The 26,729-nt window shown below is 38.4% G+C and overlaps 2 protein-coding genes across 11 annotated transcripts in view; one reads left to right on the top strand and one right to left on the bottom strand.

The window, feature by feature from the left end:
* Positions 1–493: 493 nt before the first annotated feature.
* pign (phosphatidylinositol glycan anchor biosynthesis, class N) lies at positions 494–14,833 on the bottom strand. Of its 2 annotated transcripts, XM_008396135.2 has the most exons (29): positions 14,524–14,832; positions 13,926–14,198; positions 13,714–13,835; positions 13,526–13,624; positions 12,764–12,870; positions 12,449–12,573; positions 12,191–12,321; positions 11,983–12,102; positions 11,860–11,900; positions 10,856–10,915; positions 10,564–10,656; positions 10,391–10,446; positions 10,217–10,295; positions 9,809–9,991; positions 9,557–9,696; positions 9,185–9,284; positions 8,982–9,074; positions 6,127–6,218; positions 5,288–5,393; positions 5,091–5,199; positions 4,855–4,957; positions 4,653–4,755; positions 3,146–3,232; positions 2,874–2,929; positions 2,353–2,428; positions 1,423–1,496; positions 1,193–1,235; positions 1,000–1,052; positions 494–847 (listed from the first exon to the last, which is right to left on the bottom strand). In XM_008396135.2, the coding sequence occupies exons 2-29, from the start codon at positions 14,150–14,152 to the stop codon at positions 724–726; spliced, it is 2,802 nt and encodes a 933-aa protein (XP_008394357.1). In that variant the 5' UTR covers positions 14,153–14,198; positions 14,524–14,832; the 3' UTR covers positions 494–723. The 2 variants fall into 2 exon arrangements, with proteins under 2 accessions (XP_008394357.1, XP_017157464.1); XM_017301975.1 differs by lacking the exons at positions 494–847; positions 1,000–1,052; positions 1,193–1,235; ... (1 more) ...; positions 2,353–2,428; positions 2,874–2,929 and having other exon boundaries at positions 3,147–3,457; positions 14,524–14,833.
* Positions 14,834–15,190: 357 nt separating this feature from the next.
* Positions 15,191–26,729, top strand: part of relch (RAB11 binding and LisH domain, coiled-coil and HEAT repeat containing) — a 35,368-nt gene continuing 23,829 nt past the window's right edge. For 3 of the 9 annotated variants that reach the window (XM_008396143.2, XM_008396138.2, XM_008396141.2), the window contains exons 1-11: positions 15,191–15,736; positions 20,160–20,249; positions 23,248–23,319; positions 23,500–23,555; positions 23,677–23,790; positions 23,945–24,139; positions 24,460–24,554; positions 24,717–24,825; positions 24,921–25,078; positions 26,147–26,222; positions 26,303–26,398. In XM_008396143.2, the coding sequence (XP_008394365.1) occupies positions 15,283–15,736; positions 20,160–20,249; positions 23,248–23,319; positions 23,500–23,555; positions 23,677–23,790; positions 23,945–24,139; positions 24,460–24,554; positions 24,717–24,825; positions 24,921–25,078; positions 26,147–26,222; positions 26,303–26,398 (1,515 nt within the window). In that variant the 5' untranslated portion in view covers positions 15,191–15,282. The remainder of the gene's footprint in view (positions 15,737–20,159; positions 20,250–23,247; positions 23,320–23,499; positions 23,556–23,676; positions 23,791–23,944; positions 24,140–24,459; positions 24,555–24,716; positions 24,826–24,920; positions 25,079–26,146; positions 26,223–26,302; positions 26,399–26,729) is intronic. The other 6 variants (XM_008396145.2, XM_008396140.2, XM_008396142.2 and 3 more) reach the window with 3 other exon arrangements.

Genomic DNA, 26,729 nt, shown 5'->3' with positions numbered 1-26,729 from the left:
CCATGTTACCTTCTCTTGAAATTAAAATGCTGTATATATCTGATGACTATGAGGCATCAAAGCATATCCTGAGCAAACATTGACACTCTTGAAAGGCTGCTTAACGATTGTTGCATTAAAGCAACAATCCGGGTATGTGTGTAATTCCGTCATACGAAATGACATAATAACATGATTAATAACATGATATAAAACTCGAAAAGGTCTATTTTGGCTAACATACCCCTAACATATTAGTAAAGGCTACGGTTCTGATGCAACATGTTTCTATTACTGTCGAATTGTATCTTGTATAAATCAGCTAATAAACAGACAAATCAGTTCCTGGTTCCTTTTTTTTATTAGTGAATATGCAACAACAGGTAAAAACATCCTTTCCCTTTATTAAATTCCATGTACCCTTTACACAAGCTTGTGTTAAACTTTAAAATCACAAATCTAGAGTGGTTTTTTTTAATGATTAATTTATAGTTAAATATTCAAAACAGACATGTCCAATTATTTATTATTTTATTTACAATTATACCTGAAAAAAAACCACTGGGTGTTTAGAGGGTGGTGTAAAAACAGGGCTTGGCAAAACTGATTCTTGAGCTCTTTGAAGGTACATTCCACATCCTATGCATTTTTATAAAAACTATATTAAGCATATCTGGACAGAATAAATACAAAATATTTGGCATACACAACCTACAACACTTGACGGCATAAATAAATTTGTATCTAAGGAAAGTGCATCTTCGATCTATTCCACAGGATGAGTCTTTTTGAGGTGAGAACGTGTGTGACCACACTAAGCAGCATCAGGAAGATCGTCATCGACATCACTATCACATAGTGACTAATGCTGTAGCACACACAAAAAATATGGGTTTTTATTAGGTAAATCTGTGTATTGCAGGTCACAGAACAGCAGCAGAACAAAAAGAAGCGGAAACAATCTGTGCAAATATGTAATGAGTAGTTTTATCGACACAAACTGTGTTCTTGTGGACTTACCTTGTGCCAATATCCAACCAGCTTCCATAGTCTTGCACCAGGAAGAAGAAATGCTGAGGACAAGGAAGTTAAACATTTACCATGTAATGTTCACATAAATTCTACATTAATCAGAAAAGGTATTGAGCCAATAAGGCTTTGAAGAGTGTGAATTAAATTGCCCAGTAGTCTGATATTATCTCAAGTAATTTACCAGTGCCATGACATCAGAAATAACCAGGACAATGAGGAATAAACTGGAAAGAAAAAAGACATAAAAAAAAATCAAATAGAAAGAAAACATGAACAAGAAACGAAACGTGTACTGCAGAAACAGCATAGATACAATTTGTATTTTATATTTCTTAACAGAGTAAAAATGTGTTCATGTTGAAAAATTGAACATGAACAAAATGTCGGATACAAATGTCAGACCAAAATTACCTTCTTGATGAGAGCTGTGTTGCAACCTGGATGGTCTCAAAGGTACACATTACTATGATAAATGGAATAATAACCTGAGAGGAAAAAAAAGACAATTTAAAGAAACTTAATCAAAGACAATCAACATGAAATCAGCAATTGTAACTGGCGAACACATTCACATGCTGATGATGGGATTGTAGCCTGGGTGGGGCAGTCTGACAGAAGAGAGGCTGCTATATCGCATCATCTGCCCTTCTAATTAATACCAGCAGGTAAGGTGGTAGAAGCTTCTTGCTCTACCACATGGAGAAGGAACTGAATTGGCAACCAACCGATTGCAGAGCAAACTCCTACCACCGTTGCAGCGAACATTTAACAGAGAACAGTTCAATCCATAATCTGACAATGGAAGTGCAAGATGCCTGCGGACCAACCCAGGCATGTCTGTCTGCTTATACTGGCAACAAGCGAGCATTAATTAAATCAGCAGCCATGCGGCCCACGATAAACTCATGGAGCTAGTGCAGATCAAAAAATAATCCTTGATTTGAAAATCGGTGTCCTCAAATACCCTCCAATCAATCTGACTGAGGCTGAGGTCTGTCTGAAGGAAAACGGGGTGGAAAAAAAATTTGCTTTTAAATATGTAAAGCTATATGAAACATGCTCCAAAAGATTTGCAATTGTAATTGCAACGAAGGGAAAAGAATACTACAAAGCATCGGGGCTGAGGCAAATGCAAGTGCATATCACGCCTTTCAAATTGTTATGTAAAAAAAACACACAAAAAAACATTCAATCTTTTTCTCTCTGCTTCACAATTTCATGTTTGTCTATTCGTTGAAGTGAGTTCCTCGTTACGTTTTAATGGGGAAATGTAAAGAGAAATGAATCGTACTGTGAAGTTCTTCACACGACATGACATAACAAACACCTAGCGTGGCCTACCTTCCACATCATGAGCCCCCCCATGATAAACGGGTTGAAAACAGTGAGGAAACAGTAGATGGAGGCTGGGTCAAAACTAGACAACAGCAAAAAGGGGAAGCATCAGTAACTACTGACAAAACTAGAGTTGAAGTAAATCAGAAACATAAAAAAAAAAAGAACCAGTTTTGAGAAGAACAGCAGACCATTAACATGTTGCTTTTAGACTTCACATTTCTGTAATTGTGTTAGCGGCAAAGAAAATGTCTTAGTTCAAAACCTTCAGAGACTAGTTTCACTAAACAAACTAAAGAACATCATAAACGGAAATACATTTTCACAGTTCATTAATCTGCTTCCTCTATTTAAATGATCAGCGGGGCATCTTTAATAAAGCAAACATTGATGAGACTAACTAAGCACACAAGAGAGGTTCACTAAAACTAAAACGCCTACAACTATCCCATTCATGCGTCGTGTCATTTGTAACAAAAAACAAGTACAAGAAAAAAGTACGTTCAAAAACACAAACATTATCCTACCTGTTAATGGACGCTATGTTCCCTGTGCCAAAGAAAGCTGTTATTATAAAAAATACCTGAAGAAAATAATAGGGAAAAAACTGAAGTAATGTGAATGTAACATATTATTTAACTATTTTTAGACACGTAAGGGTGCTGCTAAAATTCTACAAAGATTATCTAAGCTCATAAGGGCTACCTTTAACAACCCTCTGAGAATAAAGCACCTCAATTTACTAGCTCAGTTAGTTCTTGTGGTTTAATTGCAAACAATTACAGTACACCAAGGATACAAAAAAATATGATCGTCTGATGTCGTCCAGCTTCAGCTGTCGGATTTTGGTAATGTCAATGTTGGCTGAGAAATCAATTGTAGACAGCTGAAAACAAAGGAACACGATTAGAAACCACTTTTGGGTGTTTTTAATGAGCAATTTGCATTTGGCGCATGATCGACTGAGTAAAAACCTGATAAAATATCTCCCACCAGAAAGGTCACTTGCCTGACATCAAACTATATTCACCATGCTCTCACAATATGTGATACATCGCTTTAATTCTGTTTCCAACTTCCACTCCGGCCGTTTTACATGCAAACAAACGGTCTACCGCAGAAGAAATATGGGTGAAAAGCTTGTGGCAACATTAACTTGCAATAGCCAGAGCAGAACATGATATTACATTTATGGAAATGGAAGGACAAGGATTTGGATGGGGTAAAAAGTCAGAGAGAAGAAGAGGAAGAGGAGTCCTATTGAACCCCCACAATTACAATTTACAATATTTGTCATCAAAACTTTAGCCATTGTTTACAGAACATTCCTCTCGAGTGCATTGCTATATTGACAAGACTAATCAATTTGACTGTTTTATCCAAAAACAATGAGACAAGGTTGCGTCATTCTGAGGCACTGATATGTTATGTTATGATATGATATGTTCACTGACACAGATATTTAATTTTAAGAGATGAACTACAGATTTTGAGAAACAAACTGGCTTTTGTATGTGATCCACACCATTTTGGCCCATTTCTCCAGACAGTGTAACTGAGTCCGTTTTATTTTGTGCCTCCTTGCAGAACTTTTCAGCTCAACAGGCACATTTTCCATGACTGAGATCACATCTTTGCGTCTTTGTTGTATTTAGACCACTTTGTGACTATCTGGTTCCATGGTTAAGGTCATGGTTCATTTGGAAGACTTGTTTGACCGACTCTAGCCAAACACTTCAGTTTTAGTTTTATCACACAAAATAACAAATATTTGTCACTGTATTCAATTTCGCTTTTTTAAAATTGCTTTTGGAGAAATGACTATTTCATAGCTGAATGGTTTTTCAGGCTATGTTGTTGCAGAATTTGTTTCGCAGTGAGTAATGACTTCAGCCGGCCTCTTCACAAGGACTTTTGCATTTGTTCCGGTATTAATACCAACATTTCACACCAACTTATACTTAAAACATGCAAAAAAAAAAAAAAAAGTCTCTAGAAGGTTTGAGGTGTTTCCACAAACACAAAGCCACAACCTTACTATTTGTTCTTTCACCAACTATTTAAAGGCATAACAGTAAAAAATATGATGACTGTGAAAGATATGATTGTGTGAGCTTCATTGACTAAAGTAGGAAAACTTTGGTCTGATTCTTTGAGTAAGAGTGAGTAAAAAACAATTAAATGTTATATTCTTTTATATTTTAAGTCTACTAGAGAAAGCAAAAGATACATAGCAGTTAATATGGACACAAACATAAAAAAGAAAACAGACCTCCTCCCACATCCCCAAATTTTTCTAATGCTACCTCTTGTCTTCTGGAGTCACCCTGAGCGAGTAAGGCCTCCTGCTCAATGTTGATCCACACAAACATCAACCAAGACAAAACAGGAGGGAACAAGGCCTCTGACCTAAGTAGGATGGAACAGAAAGAATGTTTGCATTCGGCACATTTTCTGAAGCTGTAAAGCTACAGAATAACAACTCAATTGAAAATGATCTCGCCATACCCAGTACTGAGAAGCAAGTAAGTGGATGTGAGAGACAAAAATATGCTGAGGAGTCGGTGAAAGAGACGCGTTGAGCTCAAAAGAGGAACAAAAGTAGAAGATGCTGAGAAAAGATAGACAGCACACATAGCTTCACTATTGCATCAGATCACTGTTTCAAATGAGAAGGTGCGTTTTAAATAATAACTTTCAGTGGATTTTTCTGTGACATTGAGAAAAGTCTTTCGTCCACCAACCTAATGTGCTCCAGCTGATGATCTGATTTAGAAGGGGCAGGCCTTGTTTCTGTTGCAGGCTGGAATGTGTGAGCGATGGCACATACAAACACACGGCCACATGGATCATCTGTTGGGGTTGACACGTAATACATCTTTTAGCAATTGTTGAGAAGACAAAGAAAATAACACCCGAACCTGGGAAAGCAAACAATTACCTGACTGAAAAATTGCCGTCTGTCGCTTGTGTGCAGCGGTGTCCTACGCCATGATGACCAGAGATAACAGGCCGAAGTGAAAAGAGTAAGCAGGCCTGCACAGGCACTGAGGGAAACAGAAACTAAGCTTTAACTTTTGTTTGCTTGTTTTTGAAAATCAAAGGTGTTATGGAAGAGAGTCTAGACATCCTGCTAAAACTCTGTGCAGAGTCCCTCAAAAATATCTGCATTGATAATAATTATCTCTTGAAATCCTTAAAATGGGGAATTCACCTGAAATTGAACAGACGTTGAGTTTTTTTTTTCTCGGTGTTTCAGAAGATATATTGGAATATTTGAATTTAATGCTAACAAAAGCTAATAAGATTTTTAAAAAAAGTTCTACGAATGAGAAAGCATGTTTATAGAGGAAAGAACTTCCAATCTCTGACCTACAGAAGAAATACATCCTTGCAACCATTTCCAGCAACTTCCACCCACAACTTCTACTTAAAATGATGATGCATTTTTCATACCTGGGAAGAGGGAAGTTAATGCATTTTCACTTGCTTTTCGCCCAGTTTTAAAGAAGTTATGCTTATACAACTTCACTAAGAAAATACAGTACTGATCTAAAGCCACCTTATCTTACGTCTTCAAATCCAAAACAAAAACAACCCTTTTTTTTTTTTTTGTGATCTGTCAGAAGCGCTGTAAATGTTTCATTTCAGAAATAGAAAGAACTAGAGCAATGAAAAAACAAATGTCTGCAAGCGATAGCAGACATACTTCATTTTTGAGTATGAAGGATGCAGTGATAAATGTTCTGATAAACGTAAGCAAATAAAGGAAGTACTCACACCAGATGTAGGTTAGGCTCTCTGCCCACAACAGGCATCAGGGGGAAAGCAGCCAAGCACAGGCAGCCAAGAAACCAGCTCAGTGAGCGAAGCTACACAGGAAAACAGTCAACAATAACCACAAACAGTGGCGAGTGGGGGATTAAGCAGACATTCAAATTTTGTTTAACAAAAAAAAAACAAAAAAAAAAGAATTGCTACAAAAATTTGTATGCACAATTTGGACTTTAGCAAACAGAAACATCAGACTTCTGTTATTTCTACAAGAACTGAGGTATTAATAGCTTTCAAGGTCAGAGTGACTAAAAATATGAAATGGTTTTAAAAGGTTTGCATGTTCTTTTTTGAGACGTTTCAGGTTACTTTTCTGTTCGAAGAAAGTTTTTTTCTAAGCTTTGTCTGTCGGACACATGGACTCAGATGTCACTACAGAGAAAACTTTGACATAAAGAGAGGTTCATTGTTGACTTCGATGGTTGCATGGTGCAACGTGTCGTTGCGAGGTGTTTGAGGTAATATCTTGGGTTTTAAATTCACCAAACATGGAGAAGTGAATTAAGAACAAATGTCTCTACTCTAGCCCTATCTTTCTAAAAAGAACATTATTCCAGAAATGTAGTAGTTTTTGCTGCCAAACCTTTTTTTTCTTTTTCTTCTATTTGTATTGTTAGCTATGTTGTATGTTACGTTAACTGAAGATGCACACCTTCTCAAAACATTACAATCTGAATTAGCTGGGATGTCCACTTCTAGAAAGATTGGGAACTACCTCAAATGTTTTCCAGTTACTTTTTTTTTTTTTTTGTTACTGCTGAATGTTGGACATAAAATTGTTTCCAAATAAACTTACAATCATTACCAGATTTGTTGGGCAGCAAGAAATTCTTCTAACTGCACATATTTGTGCTACATATCAGCAAATTACTTTTATTTAGATGATTGCTCTTGATCATTAAGAAAAAAAAAATGATTGTGTGTGTTTGAATAACAGCAATTGTTCTTCAAAATCTTTCGAATTACAGCAGAGATTTAATTCAATTAATTCAATTGCTCCATGTCAGTTTAATAAATAAATTGTAAACTTAGAGTTAGATATGAATAATTTTAGAACCTGGGAAAGACCAGATTATATTTAGCTTTTCCTGGTATGTAAATGTGTAAACTCCGAGAAACAAAATGTTCTATCTAGTCTGACTGTTTACGCCTTCTTCGAAACATACTGTAATGCAATCATCATTTTATTTTTCCACATAAATGGATGTCTTTCCAGGAAATATTCCAGGATATTCTCCGCCATAAAATGGTGGGGTTTTTTTTTTTGTTTGTTTTTGTGAAAAAATATAACCATGGGATTGGTTTCGGTTTCAACATTAAAGTGACAACATTTTTAACATGCAAACAAATTTGCAGCAAATATGATGTTGTTGCTATATTTGTTTGAATATTTGTTTATCATTCTAAAAAAAAAAAAATTTTTTTAAATTCTGAACAGCATCATTGTTCCATGATCTAGTCACTAAGGCCCCGTTTACACGACAACGATTTCGGGGGAAAACAGAAGAGTTTTGTTGCGTTTGCAGTGCGCATTTACACGAAACCACTGAATGTTTTCTCTAACAACGGCACAGATTGAAAAAGGGTTCCAGAGTGCGATATTTCTGAAACGTAACGTTTTCTGTTGTCATGTAAACCTAGAAAACGGATCTTTTCTTCCAGAGAATCCCCAGCTCATGCATAGTATGACGCAAAACATAGCTGTTTCCTACAATTCATAGAAGAAGAAGAAACTACTCACAATGCTGATGTTACTGTTTCGGTTGTCTGGATACGGTTCCCTCAGCGTCTCTTCACCACTCCGCACAGCCCAGGTGGCAAAATACAGGCTGCTTGTTCAGCGCTGTTATCTAGAGAACTACGGACCAGGACCAGCCCGGCTCCAGAAGAGTTTAACAGGGGGGGCATCGACTTATTTTGGGGGGCAAAATGAATATACGTAGCTTAACATAGACAACAACACCAGTAGCATACAGGCTACTTGTTAACAAGCTTAACGTGTTGTGTTGATATTAGCTAGTCATCTTTTAGCTATCATCACCTGCATCCAACAGCTTTACTCAACTCAGTCGGTTAGTTCGGGGGAAAAACTGTGCCAAGTTATTTACGTTTTGCTGGGTTGCTGCCATGATTCTAACACACACCTGCGCAGCAGCAGCAGCAGGTCTCCCGCTGCCTCACAGGTGTAAACCCAGCGCAAGCGTCTCAGCGTTCATGTTGCGTTTGAAGGCGGCTCGGAAAAACAGGTTACGACTTGTTAGCGACGGATAAAACTGTTTTAACTGCTGAAAAAGGTAACAGAGGACACGGATATGGGACGTGCGGGAACTCCTATTTTATCAAATTGATATAGGAATAACAGACTGTTGGCCATTCCAAGGTAAAAACAATAAACAGCTTCCAGTCCGGGGCGCTACAGACACCGTGAAAGCTCAAACAAGGTTTTTCGGCAAAGTTATCCCACTTTTTCCAACTGCATGCGCCCTAATCAGACGCACACAATGCGTGTTCTCTCACGGAAATCCACATGCCTTCAAGTACAACTTTTTTTTAAACACATGCGCACTTTCAAAGTTTCAAAGAACCTAGCACCAACTAGGCGCAGCGAGAGCATTACACGCATTACACGTTTTCGATGTGCACCGTTACTGTGTAAACACAGATCGTAATCAGAACGTTATCGTGTAAACGATCCAACAAAAACGGAACAAAAGTGCCGTTTTTGTTGGATCGTTGTCGTGTAAACGCCCCCTAACTTTTAATGGTCTGACACAAGCTCACCAATATGATCTTCTAGTTACCTTGGCTTTGCCAAACAATCCTGAAAGGAGTGGCCACAGCGAAAGGAAAGCCAGGCCTACAGTCAGCATGGAGCGATGAAAGAAACTCACCACCTGGGGGCAGCAGATGACAATCAGTGATCCAAGATACAGACTGTTGTCAGACTGCATGCACCAGTTACAACTTGGATTGAACAGATCTGGGTTGGACTCAAGAGACTTACAAGCAACTCGATCCCGAATGCAACCAGCACAAAGTAGCCCAAACATTTCCAGAGTGGCAGAGAGGGAGCTGATCGGATCAGATCTGACAGAGCTCCAGACCTAAACGGGAAGAAAATATTTCAGTTGTCAAGAAGAAGAGGCAGAAAATTAGGAAATTGTTATCTATTTGCAGAGGCTAGAGAAAAAAAAACAACGCAACCTCAAAGGACCTAAATGACACCTAAATAAATATGTCTGAGTGCATTTTGGTTTCTCGTGCGATTATTCAAATTATAGCGTGGATCATGCAGGAACTTTGCGCAATTTACACTTGCATCATGAAAAGTACAGATGCTAATCTGTTGACATTTCTTTTTAAATGTGTCACTTACTCTTTTAAAGCAGAGTACCACACAGGAACTGGCAGCAAGCAGTATATATAGTACGTAATAGGACTTCTTTGGATAAGCAGGAACAGAGTGATCACCACAGCCACTGCAACACAAAACCTGGCCAAATTCTGATTGGGATTCTGCACACACACACACACGCACACACACACACACACACACAAGTGCAATACCAGTTTAACAAGACAGGCAAGAGTTGTAAACCTTTTTGTGAAAGGACTCTGCTGTCCCCACCTGTTTAGCGAGGTTGGGATGACGAATGAGGCTGGCGTGAGTCCGCAGTATAACCAAGATGACATACGACGTCCAGCCTATGAATCCCAGCACCACACTGCAACCCAGGAAGAACCTGTCGTAGGTGTGGTAGTAGACCAGGCCCTCTAGAGACAGGGATATCAGAGACTGGCACAGAGAGATCTGACAAGAGATGGAAATTATACGGGAATCAAATGGAGTGATTATGATTCACTCCAAAGGAACTATAATATTACCACACAATTACTGAGAACACAGTTATGGATTTCACAGCAGTTTGTAGTTTTCGAAGAGATTAAACAGCAAAAACCCCAGAACCAATTTGATGTCCATCTAATATTTCCTGATTAAATTTAAACATAGTTTAGTCAATTCTCTGATACTTACAGCATCATTGTACTTCTCCAACTGTATCAGTATCCGGGCCCTGTGAGTGAATTCAGCTTGCTTTGACTCAGTCAGGAGTCTGGGGGGAAAAAAAACCCATCAAATTACTGACCTGCTTAACTTATGATAAAAACAAGCTAACTTGTACTGTATTATCCCGTGTATTGTACTCACTGGAATGGTGTGAACAGAAAAGGTAGAGTTGTCTCTTTTTTCTGGATCATTTTCATCTATTGAAAAAAAAAAAAAACAACCGCGGTGTAATTGTGTACCAATGACAGTAGTACAAAAGTCTCACATTGTGCAACATGGCAGTTAGTATACAGCAGAAATGCATGCTGTGATACCTTGAACTGCTCCAGTACTTGGATGGCATTAGTGTACATGCTTTCAGCTTTGAACTGGTCACTGTTGTTGAGGTAGAGGAGAGGCATCACACCCTGGAAACACACACATACAGAACCGTGTCGCTTTCACGTCTCAAAATCGGAACTAGAGTAGTTAAACATTACATTATATTGCTATTTGTTTAAGTGTGAGTAGACGATTCTCTTTCAGGCAAGCTAAGCAATGCACTGAAGAGGTATATTTTGAAAATTGTATCTATTTGATCATTATTATGATTATCCACTGACTTACAACAGAGTTAACTGGAATGGGCAAACCAAGGAGCGAAGCCATGAGTGGAGCAATATCAGCCTGTAATAAAAAAAATAAATAAATAAATAAATAAAACAAAGGTGCAAAACCGTTTACACAACTTGACCTTATCAAATTACACTAATTATTTCTACAAATTCTAATTTTGTCAAACAGATCAGCACAAAGCTTTGCATTAAATAAAAATCTGAAAACAGTAGAGAGCACTGTCAGTTTTGCCCATAGCTGCTTCTCTTATTAATGTTTTCCTTCCCCTGCCTTGTAGTTTAGTTAGGCAGTAACGGCGCATTAGGTTCGCAGTCGTTACTGTGCTGTTTTACGTTTGCTGCTTGGATTAGCACTCAGTGAAATGCTACATTGGGATGTGTTCATATTTCTATTTTATTTGTAGGCTGGATGCTTTTTTTAGAGCAACCACAAGTGTTACTGGTAGAAACTGGCCTTTTCAAACTTGGATGCTTTAATATTTAACTCATTTGTTTATTGCTGTACTATATATATATATATATATATATATATATATAATGAAAAAGAAAATTAAAGCCTAGTCTAAAACCTGCTCTCAATTTCTCCTCAAACTGACTTGTTTCTTGTGTTCCTTGGTCTTCATGATGCTGTTTGTTTCCTAATGTTCTCTATAACACCTCTAAAGCCTTCACAGAACAGCTTTTTACTGAGACAGAATTACACACAGGTGGTCTTATGACTTCTAAAGGCACTGGATTTTATTTATAAATAACAGAGCAAAGAGCAGTGGTCACATTTATAGACACATTAAAATGTGTCCTGGACACATTAAAATGTGTCTATGAATGAAATAAAACTGCTGTACCATTTTTACTTCACTTTACAACCATGTGCTAACTTGTACTGGTCTATAACATAACACCCCAATAGCACACATTAAAGTCTGTGGTGGTAATGTAAAGAGTTCAAGGTGTATTCACACAACAGTAAAAACATTGTTTTTGCATTTTTCTCACCTGATTTACATCAGCTCTACGAATATGCTCCAAGTTCCAATCTGGAAAGGAGACCAACAAGAAAGCAAAAGGCTTCTATGAAATCAGGCATACATTTTCAAAATCTGGTATAAGTCGATATACCTTTTAAGTATCCATCCTCATATGGCTGGGCTTCTGTGACTCTCTGGGCCTTGTTAACTCCAGCTCCCCACACCACTAATGGTGTGAGGGTTTCAGAAGGATGGCCTGCACCGTGGGAACCTAGAAGAGGAAAACTTGCAGTACATGAATACCTATTCTTCTCACTTGTGTAGCAGACATCAAAACTAAACCTGTACAAAACCCTCACCCCAGTTTGTCATGCCATGATCAGAGGTAAACACGTAGGCAGTTCTCCCATCATGGCCAAAGAAGTCCTCCATCAAAGACACAACCTCGGCTACACCAGTGTCCACCAGGGCAATGTTATCCAGGTATTCCCTGTAGAAAACACAAAAATAATGCTTCGTGAGGGATTGTTAATTTGTAAGAACATGCAATTAAAGTTCAATAAATTAAATCCCAAAAGCCAGGAGAGAAGCATCCCAACTCAATATAACCTACTTACTGTGACATTGGTCTGTGAGCATGCCCATTAGTGTCGATGCCAAGCAAATGCAGAAAGAAGATGTTTTTATCCTCAAGCAGAGTGGCTTTCAGAGTGGAGTTAGTCTTTGCAGCTTGAAAGAAGGACTGTCACAAAGTTTAAACAGAAACACAATTATTCTAAGAATGCTAGACTTCTAATCAAGAACAGCATTGTCACACACTGACTCTGCCTTATCTAAAGAGCATAGAAGCTGTTATTATTATCATTACTATTAAAAAAAATACCATGAACATGCAGCTGTTATATGTCCTATCAACATTTCAACAACCATACCTTGACTTGAGTGAAAACCCAGGTGTCCAGCCTGGATGCATCTGTGGAAGCAAAGTCCTCCTCCTCTGCTGGGTATGTGTGGGTATGAACATGGTCACCAGTTGCACCTAAAAGAAAATGCAAATACTAAAATAGTAAATAGCAAATGAGCAATGTCATTGTTTAACAATATAGAAAATGAAGAGAAATATTTAGAGATTTTGTGTAAAATAAACAATAACAAATATTACTATTAATGTTGTTGTTATAAGTATTTTTTTTTCTCTTGAGAGGTTAGTGGTTCATTGTGTTTATAACAATAAATTATCATTTTTGTGATTGACTCACACAAATACCCCCCCAAAAATGCCATTTCAAAAAGCAATGTTCTAATTTAAAATCAATAATCATTCTATAAATCCTAGTTTGTGTTGTGTTTTTTTTCCATCTAAACAAAGCAGGAAAAAACAACAATAAACAAAACGTTAAACAGTTTTGTCATTTTGTGTGCATTGACTCAAGGCCCAAAATGATCAATGAGTTGAAAAAAATCTTGCGTACTTCATATATCAAAGTTATGAGACGCCATCTACATTTAAATCAATATGAAGAAATTGTATCTTATAAGTGAAAGGATAACAAATAAATTCTGGACACTCAATTGCTATTTTCCATGCTCAGGTTTCTCTTTTCTTTTTACTTCTTCTGACTTAATAAATTAAAAAAAAATAAAAAAGATCATATTTCATATTTTTTCACGCTAAGTGGGAACTTGTTGACTACCTTTGGCAAACATTGGGAGGATGTCTGGGCTCCCCCAGCACCAGGTGCTTCTGCTCTCATTAAACACTGAATCAAACTCTACTGGATTCTCCTTCCAACCTGAAAATATAAAAAAAAAAAATGTTGATGACCCTCCTAAAGAGACGATGCAAAAATCCTAGAAAGATGTATTCTTGGAAAATCCCAACCTTTAGCAACTGCACTGACATCCTCATAGAAGCCTGCGATCAAAGCAACGTGACCGGGCCGAGACTCAGTAGGTACACGTGTATGAGAGACACCCCAGGTGCCAGCCTCCTCTATTACGGTCCTGATGGTAAAAAAAAAAGTTTAGGTCTATTTAAAGAATAAAAACAAAGTGTGTTCAACTTCATTGCCTACTTGAAATCTATTTCCCAACCTTAGGAATGGAGTTCTACTTGAGCTGTTGGGAAGCAGCGTGAAGAGACTATCAGCTCTGAGGCCATCAGCCACAATCAGCACCAGTCTGGAGGCAGGGGGTGCCAGCGGCGTGGACTGGGGTGTCATGCCGTGGACCAAAGGGGATGTGAAGTAGATGTCAAAGATGGATAGGAAGAAAACTACATGGACCGTTAGTCCTATCAGGAAAAAGGTGATCATCCTCATTTTGATTGAAGACTGCCCTGCCTTTACAGAGGAACGCTGAGGTTTCCTGAGATGAAGGAAAGTGAAAAAGCATAAAAGAGGTAAAGATTATATTGAAAGTACACATTGAGCTAAAAATCAAGTTTGAATTCAAATAGAAGACATATCAGCTTTACTATTAGACTGGCTAAGTCAATCTATCTGCTACAGAAAGGCTTAGTAAAAGGACTAATCCGTTCCGTTTACCATATGCCACTAGCCAATCTGCCAAACGTCAAACACATTAAAAACCTAAAAGTATTGTGGCATTTTAATGGTTACAGTTTTTCCTTTATATTCCATGTGTGCTAGAAAATCTGCTAGATCTGAGACGGTGGAGTTATAAGTCTTACCTGTATGTAACGTCAACTCGATCCTGACAATGTGCTTTAAAGAATGCTTTGGATAATATTTGGGGGATCGGAAAAAAAAATTAACCGTTAAAAACAAATGTTGTTTCCTTCCATTTTATCTTCGTAATGAGCCACCGAAACATATCCAAAGAAGCAGGCTGATTAAAGCTGCTGTTTCGAAACAAGATCACGTAATCTTTAAGTTGATGCTTTTACAAAACCAACGATCCCTCTTTGTAACAAGATTACTACACGAAATACAGGCAGCACGAGAATTTACTTCCTTGTTGTGACTTCGGCGTTTACTCTAAACGCATGCGCCCGAGCTTGCATTGTGGGTAATGTAGTTCAAAGATATATAATTTAATTTCAGCAGGTTTTCTAAATTAAGACGGTACAACAATTATTATCTCGTAATTTTTTGTATTTGCTTAAGCACTTGAAGAGCAGAAAAATAAACATCTTTATTTACAAAAGTTGTATTTTCCATTTTTGACATGGCATTAGCTAGCATGAGCTGTCAACTAACAATCATGCCCTGCCCAACCTCGGAAATATCCAATCACTTTTCAACATTCCATTTAAAGGGCGGGCCTTAAGAAGACGTCTCCAAAATTTAGCCAATCGTAATGTTGCATTCTTTCCCCACCTAGCCATACACATCAGAATCCATTCAGGAAGACGGCTCTCTGATTAGCCTAGCCTGCCTGGGTTTAATATATATATATTTATTTATATATATAAATATATATTGGAAAAATGGCGTCGGTCAACCCATTTGATGTCAGTGATTCTGAGGAAGAAGCAGAACGACGTCCCAATGAGACGGTTGACACAGAAAGAAGCCCGAGCGAGGGGGCGCCAGGTCCACCGCCAGGCAATCCCTTCTCTCCGCCTGCAGATGCCGAGCCTCCGACACTGCTGCTGTCTAGCAACCGGACAAGCCCCAGCGGTGAGGGCATGTCGGTTTCGGCCGCGGCCACATCCACTATGGCAGGCGGTGTGGAGGCGCGGGTGTCTGTGGACGTTATCGCTGCTCAGCTATTGCGGGACCAGTACATTCTTACGGCCCTGGAGTTTCACACTGAACTGCTGGAAGCAGGCAGGGAGCTTCCGCGGCTAAGGGATTATTTCTCCAACCCTGGCAACTTCGAGCGACAAAGCGGCACTCCACCTGCCAAAGACCAGGTGCTCGGACCTGGAGGACCACTAAGTAAGTAGCGTTAGCTCATCTTGATGCTACTAGTAGCAGTTTGCCAACCCTGTCTTTACTGCGGTATCACATAAAGATAACTCACTAGCTCGCTAACGTTAGCTAAGAACCTGGCTGTAGTAGTCGGTTGATCTCGAGATCGCAGCTTTCTCTTCCTGCCCAAGCCCTTGAGGGCCGCACTCATCAGACTGGTTTTGTGGGTCAGTTATCTTGGCAGCTAGATCAGTGTCTTGGGTCATGATGAAAACCCTTTAAATTGACAGATGACGATCGATTGAAGGGGGTAGGCAATATTGTGACAGACCGGTTGTGATGGACCTGGTGAAATAAAACACCCCTTTCTTCAGGCCACCTGCAGGTCAGAAGTCAAACAAACTACAACTGCAGAGCAGTCATTAGGAAAGAGAGGTATTCTTGCGATGCCTGCCCTTAAATTATTAGTTGCAGATACTCCAAAAAATATATATTTTCTGTCAACTTTCTCAACATGCAACCTTGCATGCGTTCATCTTATTCTGAGCCAGACTCGTACAACACAATTAAATTAGCTGTTGCATGCTGTATGTCTTAAGCATTCTCATCTGCTTATGGGGCTTCTAATAGAATAACCAGTGCCTGAAGCTGGAGAGCCTCGTAGGCAAACACAACATGCAAATAATTACCATAGTTACCATCTGCATCACAAATAAACCTGGTTGTTTTACTCTAATAGCACATACGTAGCCTTACCTGTTGTGAAAAGGGATTGACTGTCATGAGATTCTTATAAAAAGATAATATTGACCAGCAATACAATTATTTAATTTTCTCATGATATCTGAACAAAACGTTAGGACAAAAATATTTAGCATTATCTGACTGTCTTTCTTTAAAACAAAATATCCATTAGAATCTGTCATATTTCATTATTGATCTGACAAAAAAGGCCGGCAAAAATTGATTTAAATTTCCTAGGGATTCTTAAAAGCTTTTTTTGTTTAGAGTATTATCCCAGTGTGTCCTGCGATTTGTATAGTAATAAAAGTACAACCCAGCCAGACATGCAGCTACAAAGTAAAGGTGACCTTCGACCCGGGGGAGAAATGGTTGACAAAGCTTTTGTTTAGCCCTATGAATGGAATTCAGCAACACTGCACCAAAAATACTGCACAAAGTTCTATGAAGCTTCCCCAGGTCAAAGGGCATCATATTGACTGAAGAAAACTCAATGGGGAAAAAAAAAGTTCAGTTGTGAAGACAGTGTTGGGGGATTGTTTAGAATTTGAAAATGTTCTACTGATTTTAAGTTACTGTTCTTTTATAATATGTTGTCCTAGTATCTTCTTTATTGTCTCAGAACAGACCCAACTTTGAGTTCCTGAATTACTTGAATTACTTGCAATATTTCTTTGTTGTTTCTGGTAAAACAGATTGTTTTTGGATCTTGATGATAAAGTGCTAAATCACAGCCGTGGATGCGATTCAGCTTGAAATTTAGTAGCAGCAAAGGCTTTTCACTATGCTCCAAATGTGACGGTCGTAGGGTGTTATCAGAATCAAAGCAAAGGAAAACCAGAATCCCAGTTTGGTTGTCATGCAGGACGGTCAGTACTTCAGAGTGTTCTCCTGTTATCTCGGGAGGCTGCTGTGTTGGCATCCTTTGGGTGTCAGGTTCTTGGTGTCCTTTGGGTCAGCAGTTTAAAACTGTACATTACTTGAAGATCAAAGCAGAAAACACAAACTGACTGTTCTACAAGTCGGACACAGAGAGCGCTCTAGTAACTGGATGAAACCCACAAAAGGTGTGGAACACGACGACCTTAAAAATAAGAAAGTCTTTGAAAAGCTTGACATACCGAGACATCTCCCGTATTGTGGTACTGACAGGATTGTCAAATGGGAATATTCATCTTAGTCTTCATAGCTGATGATGAAATATGACATGGAAGAAACAAAACTCTGGACCAAAATAGAAAGAAATGAAAAAAATACTATGTGCACGCAAAAGGGAGGACTTTGACTGACATCACGTCATGTTATGTTTCCTGCCAAATCCAACAGCAAGACCTCAATAATATATATTTTTTTCTTTTATTAGGAAATATTTATTTTATGTGAAATCTATTGTGAGATAGGGAAAATATCCACCAATATTCATATCACAAAGAAACTAATTAGCGGCTTAGAATCTCATTCTTTCAGAGGAGTAAAATTCGCAAATGCCACGTGTCATGTGAGCTATAAAAGTCAAATAAAACCCATTCCTCCTCTGCTGACCAGCTATAAATGTTTTTGATGGGGCCATTCAGAACACGGAGCCCGTGTCGGCTCATCATGTGCAGCTGATCGCAGCGAGCGGGGAGTGACTGGGCCGCCGCCGCTGCTGCAGCTGCTGCTCCCGCTCCCGGCCACATGACACAGCAAGACATTCCCCACCCTTTTTTTAATCATCAGCAGGAAGGTTTCAGCGATGTTCTCTTCACACCAGGGCTTAGTAATCAAATTGTTTTTTGTTCATATGACACATTTTATGGTGTAATGGCCGTATGTACGCTTTTGAAGCAAGAAAAAAAAAGCTAATTGTTTTTGGGGGGTTCTTAAATACAGACATAAGCTGCACACAGAATGAGTTTCATGTCGTGCTCAATGTTGAGATGCAGTCGGTTTGCCATAACTATGGACTTGTTTTGTGCATCTCTTGATCCAAACAACAACAAAAAAATTGTAATTATTTCAGAGTTTTTTATTTTTTTATTTTGTTTTTCTGTTGGACTCCTTCTAGCGATCTGAAGCGCATTTTTCTCATCACCCTTGTCTTGAGCCAAACTAAACATGCCTCATCCCGACAAGGTGTGAGTTTTCGCCATAATGTGACAGCCACAAAAAGCATTGACATTGCAAAATAAAAAATTGGAATACAAATACTTTCTTTCTTGTAATGGTAATCTGGAACCTGTTTAAGGTAAAAGTTCTTTTTGTGTGGGTAATTACTTAATATGATTGACAATAATTTAATTTTAAAAAACCATTCAATTGCATGCACCACTAACAATTGCATACCCTGCAATTAAGAGATGATAAATACTAACCAGTGTCCAGCCAGTTTATCTTTGTTGATAAACTGGTTGTACTAACAATGCAAGGGGATCATGTTTCTTTTATATCAGTTTAGGTTGGAAATGAACCCTAAACATTCCCTTTAGATGACCTGAGTAAATTTGAAATGCAATTTCAAATTATGAGTTCATTTATCAAAGGCAAAAAACTCCAAACAAACATGAATCTTTTGTCACTGGGGAGGAATCTTTGCTAACCCTGTTTTTTTTTTTGTTTTTGTTTTTTTGCTTTATAATTATCCTCATTGGAAGTTCGTACTTTGCTATTTCTTATTTAAAAACTGCTTTTTATATTTACGCAGGTGTCATGTGTGGCCAAAAATGTATAACATCTTTAAGGGGCAGTGTTTTTTACAGCACTGTTTATTGTTGGGCCAGTCCCAGACTCCTTCAGCCTCTTTCAATATCTACTCTGATTTATGTCACGGTAATCTTACTACTGCCCCATTTGTCCCATGCTCCATTGTAAGCCAGTATTATTCTTGCCAAGAAGACTCTTCATTAAATTAAATGAGCTTGTTGGCAGCATCCTGCTATCGTATCTGGCCCCATTTTTTGTCAAATACTGCTTTGTTTCTACTCGGTGCTCGTTTATTGGCTGATTATTCACTTTCATTTTGATTCAGGCATATAAAAGAATCACTAAATGCCTGAAATTGTGTTTTTTTTTTTTGAGGTTGTGTTTAAATGTGCACACATTCAATTTCTCTGTTGTGGTGTGATGAACGGTTCCTAACTGAATTCTCGATGGATCCATGAGATGTATCCTTTTTGAAACTGTTTTTAAAATACTTAAAGCATAAAGTAAACAAGCTTGAGTTTTTTTTTTAGGCCAACACAACGTTTAGCCTGACCCTATCCAGTTTGTGGATGATAGAACAAATGCATTCCAGTGGAAAGAAAGCTAACACCATTGACGAAGCAAACCGGGCAGCCAAGCTCAGTGTAATATGATCCTGAATGTGCTTATTTATCAGCTTTATCTTTCCTCAAAAGTTTTACATTTGTTCTTCTTCCCCTATGCTCAGTTTTAAAGTTGCATCCATTTCTATTGTGTTGAGCAAAATCTATTTTTTAATTGCAGTATATGTATGCGCTGCGAGGACTTTTCAGTTTATACTGATCTCTGCTTTAAAAGTTTATATGAACCAACTCTGTCAATGTGTGAAGGAGAAGGCGCCTACATTTTAAAGGGAGTGTCTCTGAAGCACTTTCCTAATTCATTGCCACATTTCTTAAGCTCTGTTAGCTGGGAATTCTTTGCGTAACTGTTGCGATTGATGTTACTCCTGTCTCACTGCCGCCTCTCTGTTCCTGTTTCTGTGCAGATCGAGCAGGCAGTATTAGCACCTTGGACTCTCTGGACTTTGCGCGTTACTCAGATGACGGCAACCGAGAGTCAGACGAACGGGTGGCAGGTAAGATGAACCATAGCGTCGGGGATCCAAGCAGCGACGGCTGTTTTACCTTTGGGGATATAAAAGAGGACAGGAGAGGAGAAATGGGCCAATACGTCCCATCAATTACTTCAGCTCTTTTAGCATGCGTGTTAGAGAATATTGCCTAAGTACGCAACGTTAAATAATCCAAACTTTTTGAATTAGCACTACCTTAAATGAGTGGTAGAGGTACATTTAAATTTCTTGTCAGATTTTGGGACTTGGGTTAAGGTTTTTGGAGCGCCACCTGAATTCTCAAACTTATGGTATCAGCCAGTGGTATTTTTGTCACTGTTTTTTTTTTTTTTTTTTGTCAGTTTGTTTCTTCTTTATAATTGCACTTTATTACCACTTTGGAGCTGTCAACATTTTTCATAGTTGAATCAATTTCTAATTGTGTCTTGCACTATTTGAATACCATCTCACAACTCCACATGTAAAAGCACCTGCTCAAGCATTAGCCTTTTCTTTGTTTTACGGTGCATTTGGACGAGTAATTGTAGGTTGTTCACAAGGAATTCATTTAAAAAATATATTTTTGTGCCAAAAATGTAGTCTTTATCCAGAGGATTTTTTATAAGTTTTTATAAGTTTATCAGTTACATGTTAGCATTTACAATGCATAAAATAGAAGATTTAAAATGAACTGTTATTATCTTTTTGCTGTTGTCAGCACTGAGCCCCAAATGCTCAAAGTCATAACTCTAGTTTTGTTAGCAGAGCCGGAAATGTTCCTAAAGATCTCAGCCAAGGCTATCATGCAGATGGACTGAATGGGATCATTCCCAATAAATTACACTATTATTGAAAAGTTCATTTATTTCCACAAATTAATTAAAAAAGTAAAACCTGCATATTGATCGATTCATTACACACAGAGAGAGATTTATTTCTAGCACTTATTCTGGTCATTGTAATAATTATTGAAACCACGTCAAATTCCTCAGAAAATAGAAATATTACATCGGATGAGTTAAAGACATCAGTTTTGAATGTATGAATGTTGGCATTTTTAAAAAGTAGGTTCGCAGTATACACCTTTGGTACTTGGTTGAGCCTGCTTTTGCTTGAGTTACTCCATCAGAGCATCGTTACACAGAGGCGATCACCGTATGGCTCTGCTTCAGTATTATGGAAGCCCAGTTTGCTTTAATAGATGTCTTTAGCTCGTCCACATTGCTAGGTTTGCCGTCTCTTGTCAACTTGCAGGCAGTGCTCTATAGATTCTCAGTAGGAGTTAGTTCAAGTGAGTCTGTGTTTTGCTGCTCTTGAAGCACTTGATCTGACCACACCTTATGAATCTTTGTTTCACAGCTTAGTCAAGGCTGTGGCAATCCATGTAGCTCACAGACACTTTTCTTTTTTTTATTTTTTATTCAACCACACTGTTTTCTTCCGCTCAACTTTCCTCTACTTGAGTATGGCACTCTGAACAGGCAGCTTCTTTAGCGGTGACCTTTTTGTGGTTTATCTTGTGGATACTGCATGTCAAGTCTTCAGGTTGAATGTGGTCATAAAACCCTGTTTCAATATTAAAAATATGCGTTTTTAATGGGACTAATGTAAAATTTAAATTTCCTGGAAAACAGAATTTTGAGTTTTCATTTGCTGTTTGGTGTAATTTTCAACATTTCCAGATATAAATTCTTGAAATATGTCTCCAATTGTGTAATGAAATTTATTGAGGTCCATATAGATAACAAGTTCTCCAATTTCCTTTTAGTTTGGGTCTTTTATCACTTGATTGAACTCAGAGACATTGACTATCAGATACAGTTACATCTATCATGCAGCAGAGATTTTGGTTTCACATCCATGAATGATGATTTGATAAAACGATTATTTACAGACACCTTTTCTGTCCAAAATGTGCACCTCCACCCCCACCACCACCACCACCACTTTGATCCATACCTGTTGTCATCTCACACAAAGTGCTCTTCTTGTTAAAACGCTGCCCCCCCAGCTGTCTGACTCTGGGTTTTCTGGCTTTCTCCTGACGTTGATCAAACCCCAGGGAAATTCTGGACAAGTCACTCCATCCAGACTAGCTTTTTGTTTTGATTATTTATTTATTATTATTATTTTTTTTTATACCTCTCCCCGTTATTCAGTTCATGGGTTTCCATTTTGTTCAGATTGCAACCTGTGCACTCTTCATCTGTAGAAAAGGTTACATGAGATTATGATTAAAAAGACACAATTTTGTATTGCAGGAAGAACTTAGGTTAACTTTTACTTAATATAGAAATACAATCAGAGCAAAACACAGATTTTCAGTGCACAGATATGCAACGTTGTTTCCTTGCTCCATTGCTTATCACTTCTTGCGTGTGTTCTGACTCTGACGTGTGAATCTTGTTTGTTCCCTATTCTTTTTTTTTTTAAACGTTAGATTAGGAGCTTTTATTGCAAATAAAATATTTTATTCTCATACCTGCTGTTTCTCTGTAGTTTGTAAGACTTGAGAAACAATTAGCTAATTTGAACACGTTTTTGAAAGATGAAAAGAAAATATGACTCTGAAACTGAAACAAAAACTAAATCACGTCTGAATGATTTGACTCCTTTTTCTTTTAGCTCAGAGCCGATTTGTTGATGCAGCAATGCTAGAATCTGTGAAGAACAAGTTCCCTGATCAGCATTGTCCTTTGAGCGCCTGGAAACCAATTGCCTAGGAGGAAACCTAGTGTCAGACAGCTTCTAGATTAGATAAAAAATATAAATTGACCACCATTTACAAGTTTGATGGCAGGAAAACCACCTGCCTGTCAATAAACCTACAGGCAGGTTTACCATGATCCTCTGCTGCATGCGTTTTTTTTTTTGTTTTGTTTTTCTATGAACCCATGATCTGCATGCTTTTTTTTTCTTTTTTTTTTTTGCTTCATTTGATCTTCAGTGTCATCTTTGTTTAATTTTGTGCCCTGTGTTTGGTTGGATCCACTTCCTGTGTGTGTTGTCATTTCCTGTCCAGTGCTGGAGTTTGAGCTACGGAAAGCAAAGGAGACCATTCAGGCTCTGCGGGCCAACTTGACTCAGGCAGCAGGTGTGGCGTACTTTTAACTTCTTCTCCACCTCAACCTTTTCTTGTTACAGTTTTCTCTCTCTCTCTTTTTTTTTTTTTCTCATTACGAAGAACTTCAACGAGAAAGCTAATCCTCAGTACTGGTCCAAACATTTTTTTTATTATTTTATTTTATTTTTTTCCATTTTCTCAATTTCTCAGAGAGTGAAGTGGCATCTCAGGAGAGAAAAAACTTCAAATCGAGTCCTGAAATCCAGGTGGGGAATCTGTCGAAATAAAGTGAAAGGAAAATATTAGATTCATTCTTTAAAGCTTCATGAGATATAACCAAAAAAAGCTCTAGCTGAACTTTGACCCTGTTCTTTTCTCCTTCATCAGGAGCCCATACGCCCACTGGAGAAAAGAGCCTTAAACTTCCTTGTGAATGAATATTTATTAAAAAATGAATACAAACTCTCATCCATCACCTTTTCTGATGAAAACGATGATCAGGTAAAAGCTTTTCCCGTTCATAGGTTATTCTAACAAAAGATTTTCTTTTATTTTGAAGGAAAATAACATCCAACTGGTGATTTTAAGCACATTCACAGTTTTAGATCTGTTATTTAGATCCTTCCTTCTTATTCTGTTTTGTATTCATCTCCAGGACTTTGAATTGTGGGACGACGTCGGTCTCAACATCCCAAAGCCTCCCGACCTGTTGCAGCTCTACAGGAACGGTGGCAGCACGCTCTCCTCTCCAAGAGATAAGGTGGATGTGTCTGTCGGTGTGGCTTTTGGCGATCTTCCAGGAAACTGCATCGCACGAGAGCCCCAAAAGAAGCCTGACCTGTCGCAGCAGGTGTGTATAAGCAGTTTTCTGTATATGTGTATTTACTTCTGTGCAACGCTGCATTGATGCAGTACCTCTGAAAAAAAGCAGCCCCAACTATTCACTTACGTAAAGATATTTTTCAGTTGGTGAAAATTTCTGTTTTTAAAAAAAAAATCCCTTCTGTAAAATTTAGATTTTCTAAGAGTCTGAATATCCGTCTCGATCTTCATCTTCATCCAACTCTTATAAAACCAAAGAATGTTGCTGAAGTCACTGATTTCTTGCTATGTGTGATACACTTTTTTTTCTTTTGCCAGAATTTCCCATTTTTTGTGTGTTTTCTCTAGCAACAGTCAGAAGTTGTGCAAGAACTGGAATACCAGCTGAACCTCCTGAACAGTGAGAAGCAGAGTCTTGCTGAGCAGATAAAGAAACTGCAGAGGTAGCTGCTTGCACACCACTCACTCGGGGGATGATATCGTCTCCTGTGCTGCTGATGAGCCTTTCATTCATTCATTCATTCTTTTTTTTTTTTTTTATGGCTTGTTTTTAGTGATGCTTCAAAGACAATATCAGTATTTCTTTTTTTAAAATTGTTTCACAGTGAGATTCAGATCCTGAAAAAGAGCGTCTCGTCTCCGCCTCCCGCCACTCTGGAGCTTTGCTCCTCCTCTAGCTCTTCAAAGCCCTGCTCCACCAATCCTCCTTCTGTGGTGTGTGGCTTCTTTACCTATAATGTGTACAAATTATATAAACATATCCCTGTGTGTAACTCTCTAAGCAAGTTTTGTTTTTTTCTTGCTCTCAGCCTTCTTTAGATAACGGTCAGTATCTAGACATTCGAGGGGTGTCGGAGGCTGGAAATGACCTTGTATCGACCTCCACTCAGAACACATCACAGTCCCAACAGCAGACCTGCAACAAAGCTACGAGTCAACAACGCGTCCAGTTTGATCAACCAAATAGGTGAGTGGAAATCTGAGGAAACGTCACCTCCATATGTTCTTGTCATCCATCCATAATGACTGACTGATTTCACTCTGAAGTTAGTCACTGCATTACTTGTTTTATTTCATTAAACCTAAAATCTCTTGTCTGCACAAGTACCCAGAGCTGATTGTCAAACTCGTAATTTTTCTCAACACAAGAGACAGCTTCTGTGAAACACAGTTTTAAATTGTTTTCCATGTAACCAAAGGGCCACGTGAGTACGAAGTAATTTTAAAAATCACCATTACTGTATTTTTATTCTCCTGTTTATGTTTTGCTGTAACTGTATACATTCTACAATAAAGAACAACTTCTTTATGTCTTTAGTTGTTTCAAGGGGCCACAACTAAAGTGAATGTTATCAATTTATGTCTGGGCAGCTTCAGTCACTTTTTTTTCCAAAAAGCATTTGTATTTATTTCTTTCTCTTCCAATCAAAAGCAACCATGGCTAAGTTAAATTGTTGTTTAAATGCTCTAAATATTTGAATAATATCAGGTATAAAATTATCCCAAAATTAACGGATGAAACCATTTTTCTGCGTAGTTGCATCGTATGTCCACTAGATGGCGGTAGACATCTGGCTTTGCAGACAGGATGGACAGGCTGCCTTGTGTGAAAATGCAGATTTCTGCTCTTGCTGGCAGAGGATTTTTATTTTGTCGTTGTTTCAGCATTTTTCTTCTAATCCTTTCACTTATAACACTTAATGTCTCACCCATTACAGAATCACAGCTGTTTTTCCTGTCTATAACAGATGGACTGGATTCAGTTGAAGGCCATTCAACTTATATTCTCACAATACTGTTTTAATGTCTTTTTGCTCTTACGTAATTTAGCAAATTTTGTGTGCAAGTTAAACAGTTACATGCGCACCGTGGCAGGAGTTTAGCTCTTTTGCAGCTTGGCTCTGTTTGCACCTGTGTCATTTTGTGGTCGGAGCAATCGCCCAGCCCCTTTTTTTGGGGGGGGGGAATTAACAGGAATTGTGCAGCGCTGGACTATAATGATGGTTTCCAACGTGACTTTTTCCTGCCATTCCAGGAAGTTATCCCCAGTCTTCCAGCAAGCCCTGCTGTCTTTCTGCAGAATGTGCTCCGAGAGTCGACTCGGAGCCGAGGTCAGCGACACAAAATAGCAGGAAGAGGATCGATGCATTTCAGGGCAGCAGAAACTGATGCGTGTCCCTTCTGCCTCCAGGTGTCTCGCATAGCAGACAGCGAGGAAAGCGTGATGCTGATGCTGGGCCGCTGTCTTCCTCACATTGTCCCCAACGTCCTCCTTGCTAAACGAGAGGTAACCCTCCCCCCCACCACTTCTGCTGCCCCTCTGCGCTTCTCTTCCTCGCCACCCTGTATCCGATCAATCACATGCATCTTGTCTTAATATCCAATAGATGCACACAGAGCAGCAGGACTAAGCAGGGGGATTGTTTCGGGGAGCTCCAACGACTTGATGATCTTTGTTCTATGTTAGTTCTAATCCTTTAAGTCTAACTAAACTAAAGATTTATTAGCTTATTTTTGTTATGATAATTTTTTTAAATGTTTATATATTTTAGATATCAATAAAAATGACCTAATCTCCTTATCAGACTTTCCTTAACTTAGTTAAGCATGCTTCCACA

This window comes from Poecilia reticulata, linkage group LG20, assembly GCF_000633615.1.
Source record: "Poecilia reticulata strain Guanapo linkage group LG20, Guppy_female_1.0+MT, whole genome shotgun sequence".
Lineage (NCBI taxonomy): Eukaryota > Metazoa > Chordata > Actinopteri > Cyprinodontiformes > Poeciliidae > Poecilia > Poecilia reticulata.
This window is presented reverse-complemented; position numbering and strand designations above follow the sequence as displayed.

Bases quoted from the DNA above. Each gene is read 5' to 3' on its own strand.
- pign (XM_008396135.2), bottom strand. From the start codon at position 14,152: ATGAGGATGATCACCTTTTTCCTGATAGGACTAACGGTCCATGTAGTT. The intron at 11,901-11,982 runs GTATATCGACTT...TCTCCTTTCCAG, and splicing joins TGAGGATGGATACTTAAAAG to ATTGGAACTTGGAGCATATT. The intron at 10,657-10,855 runs GTAAGTCAGTGG...GTGTGTTTCCAG, and splicing joins CCATTCCAGTTAACTCTGTT to GGTGTGATGCCTCTCCTCTA.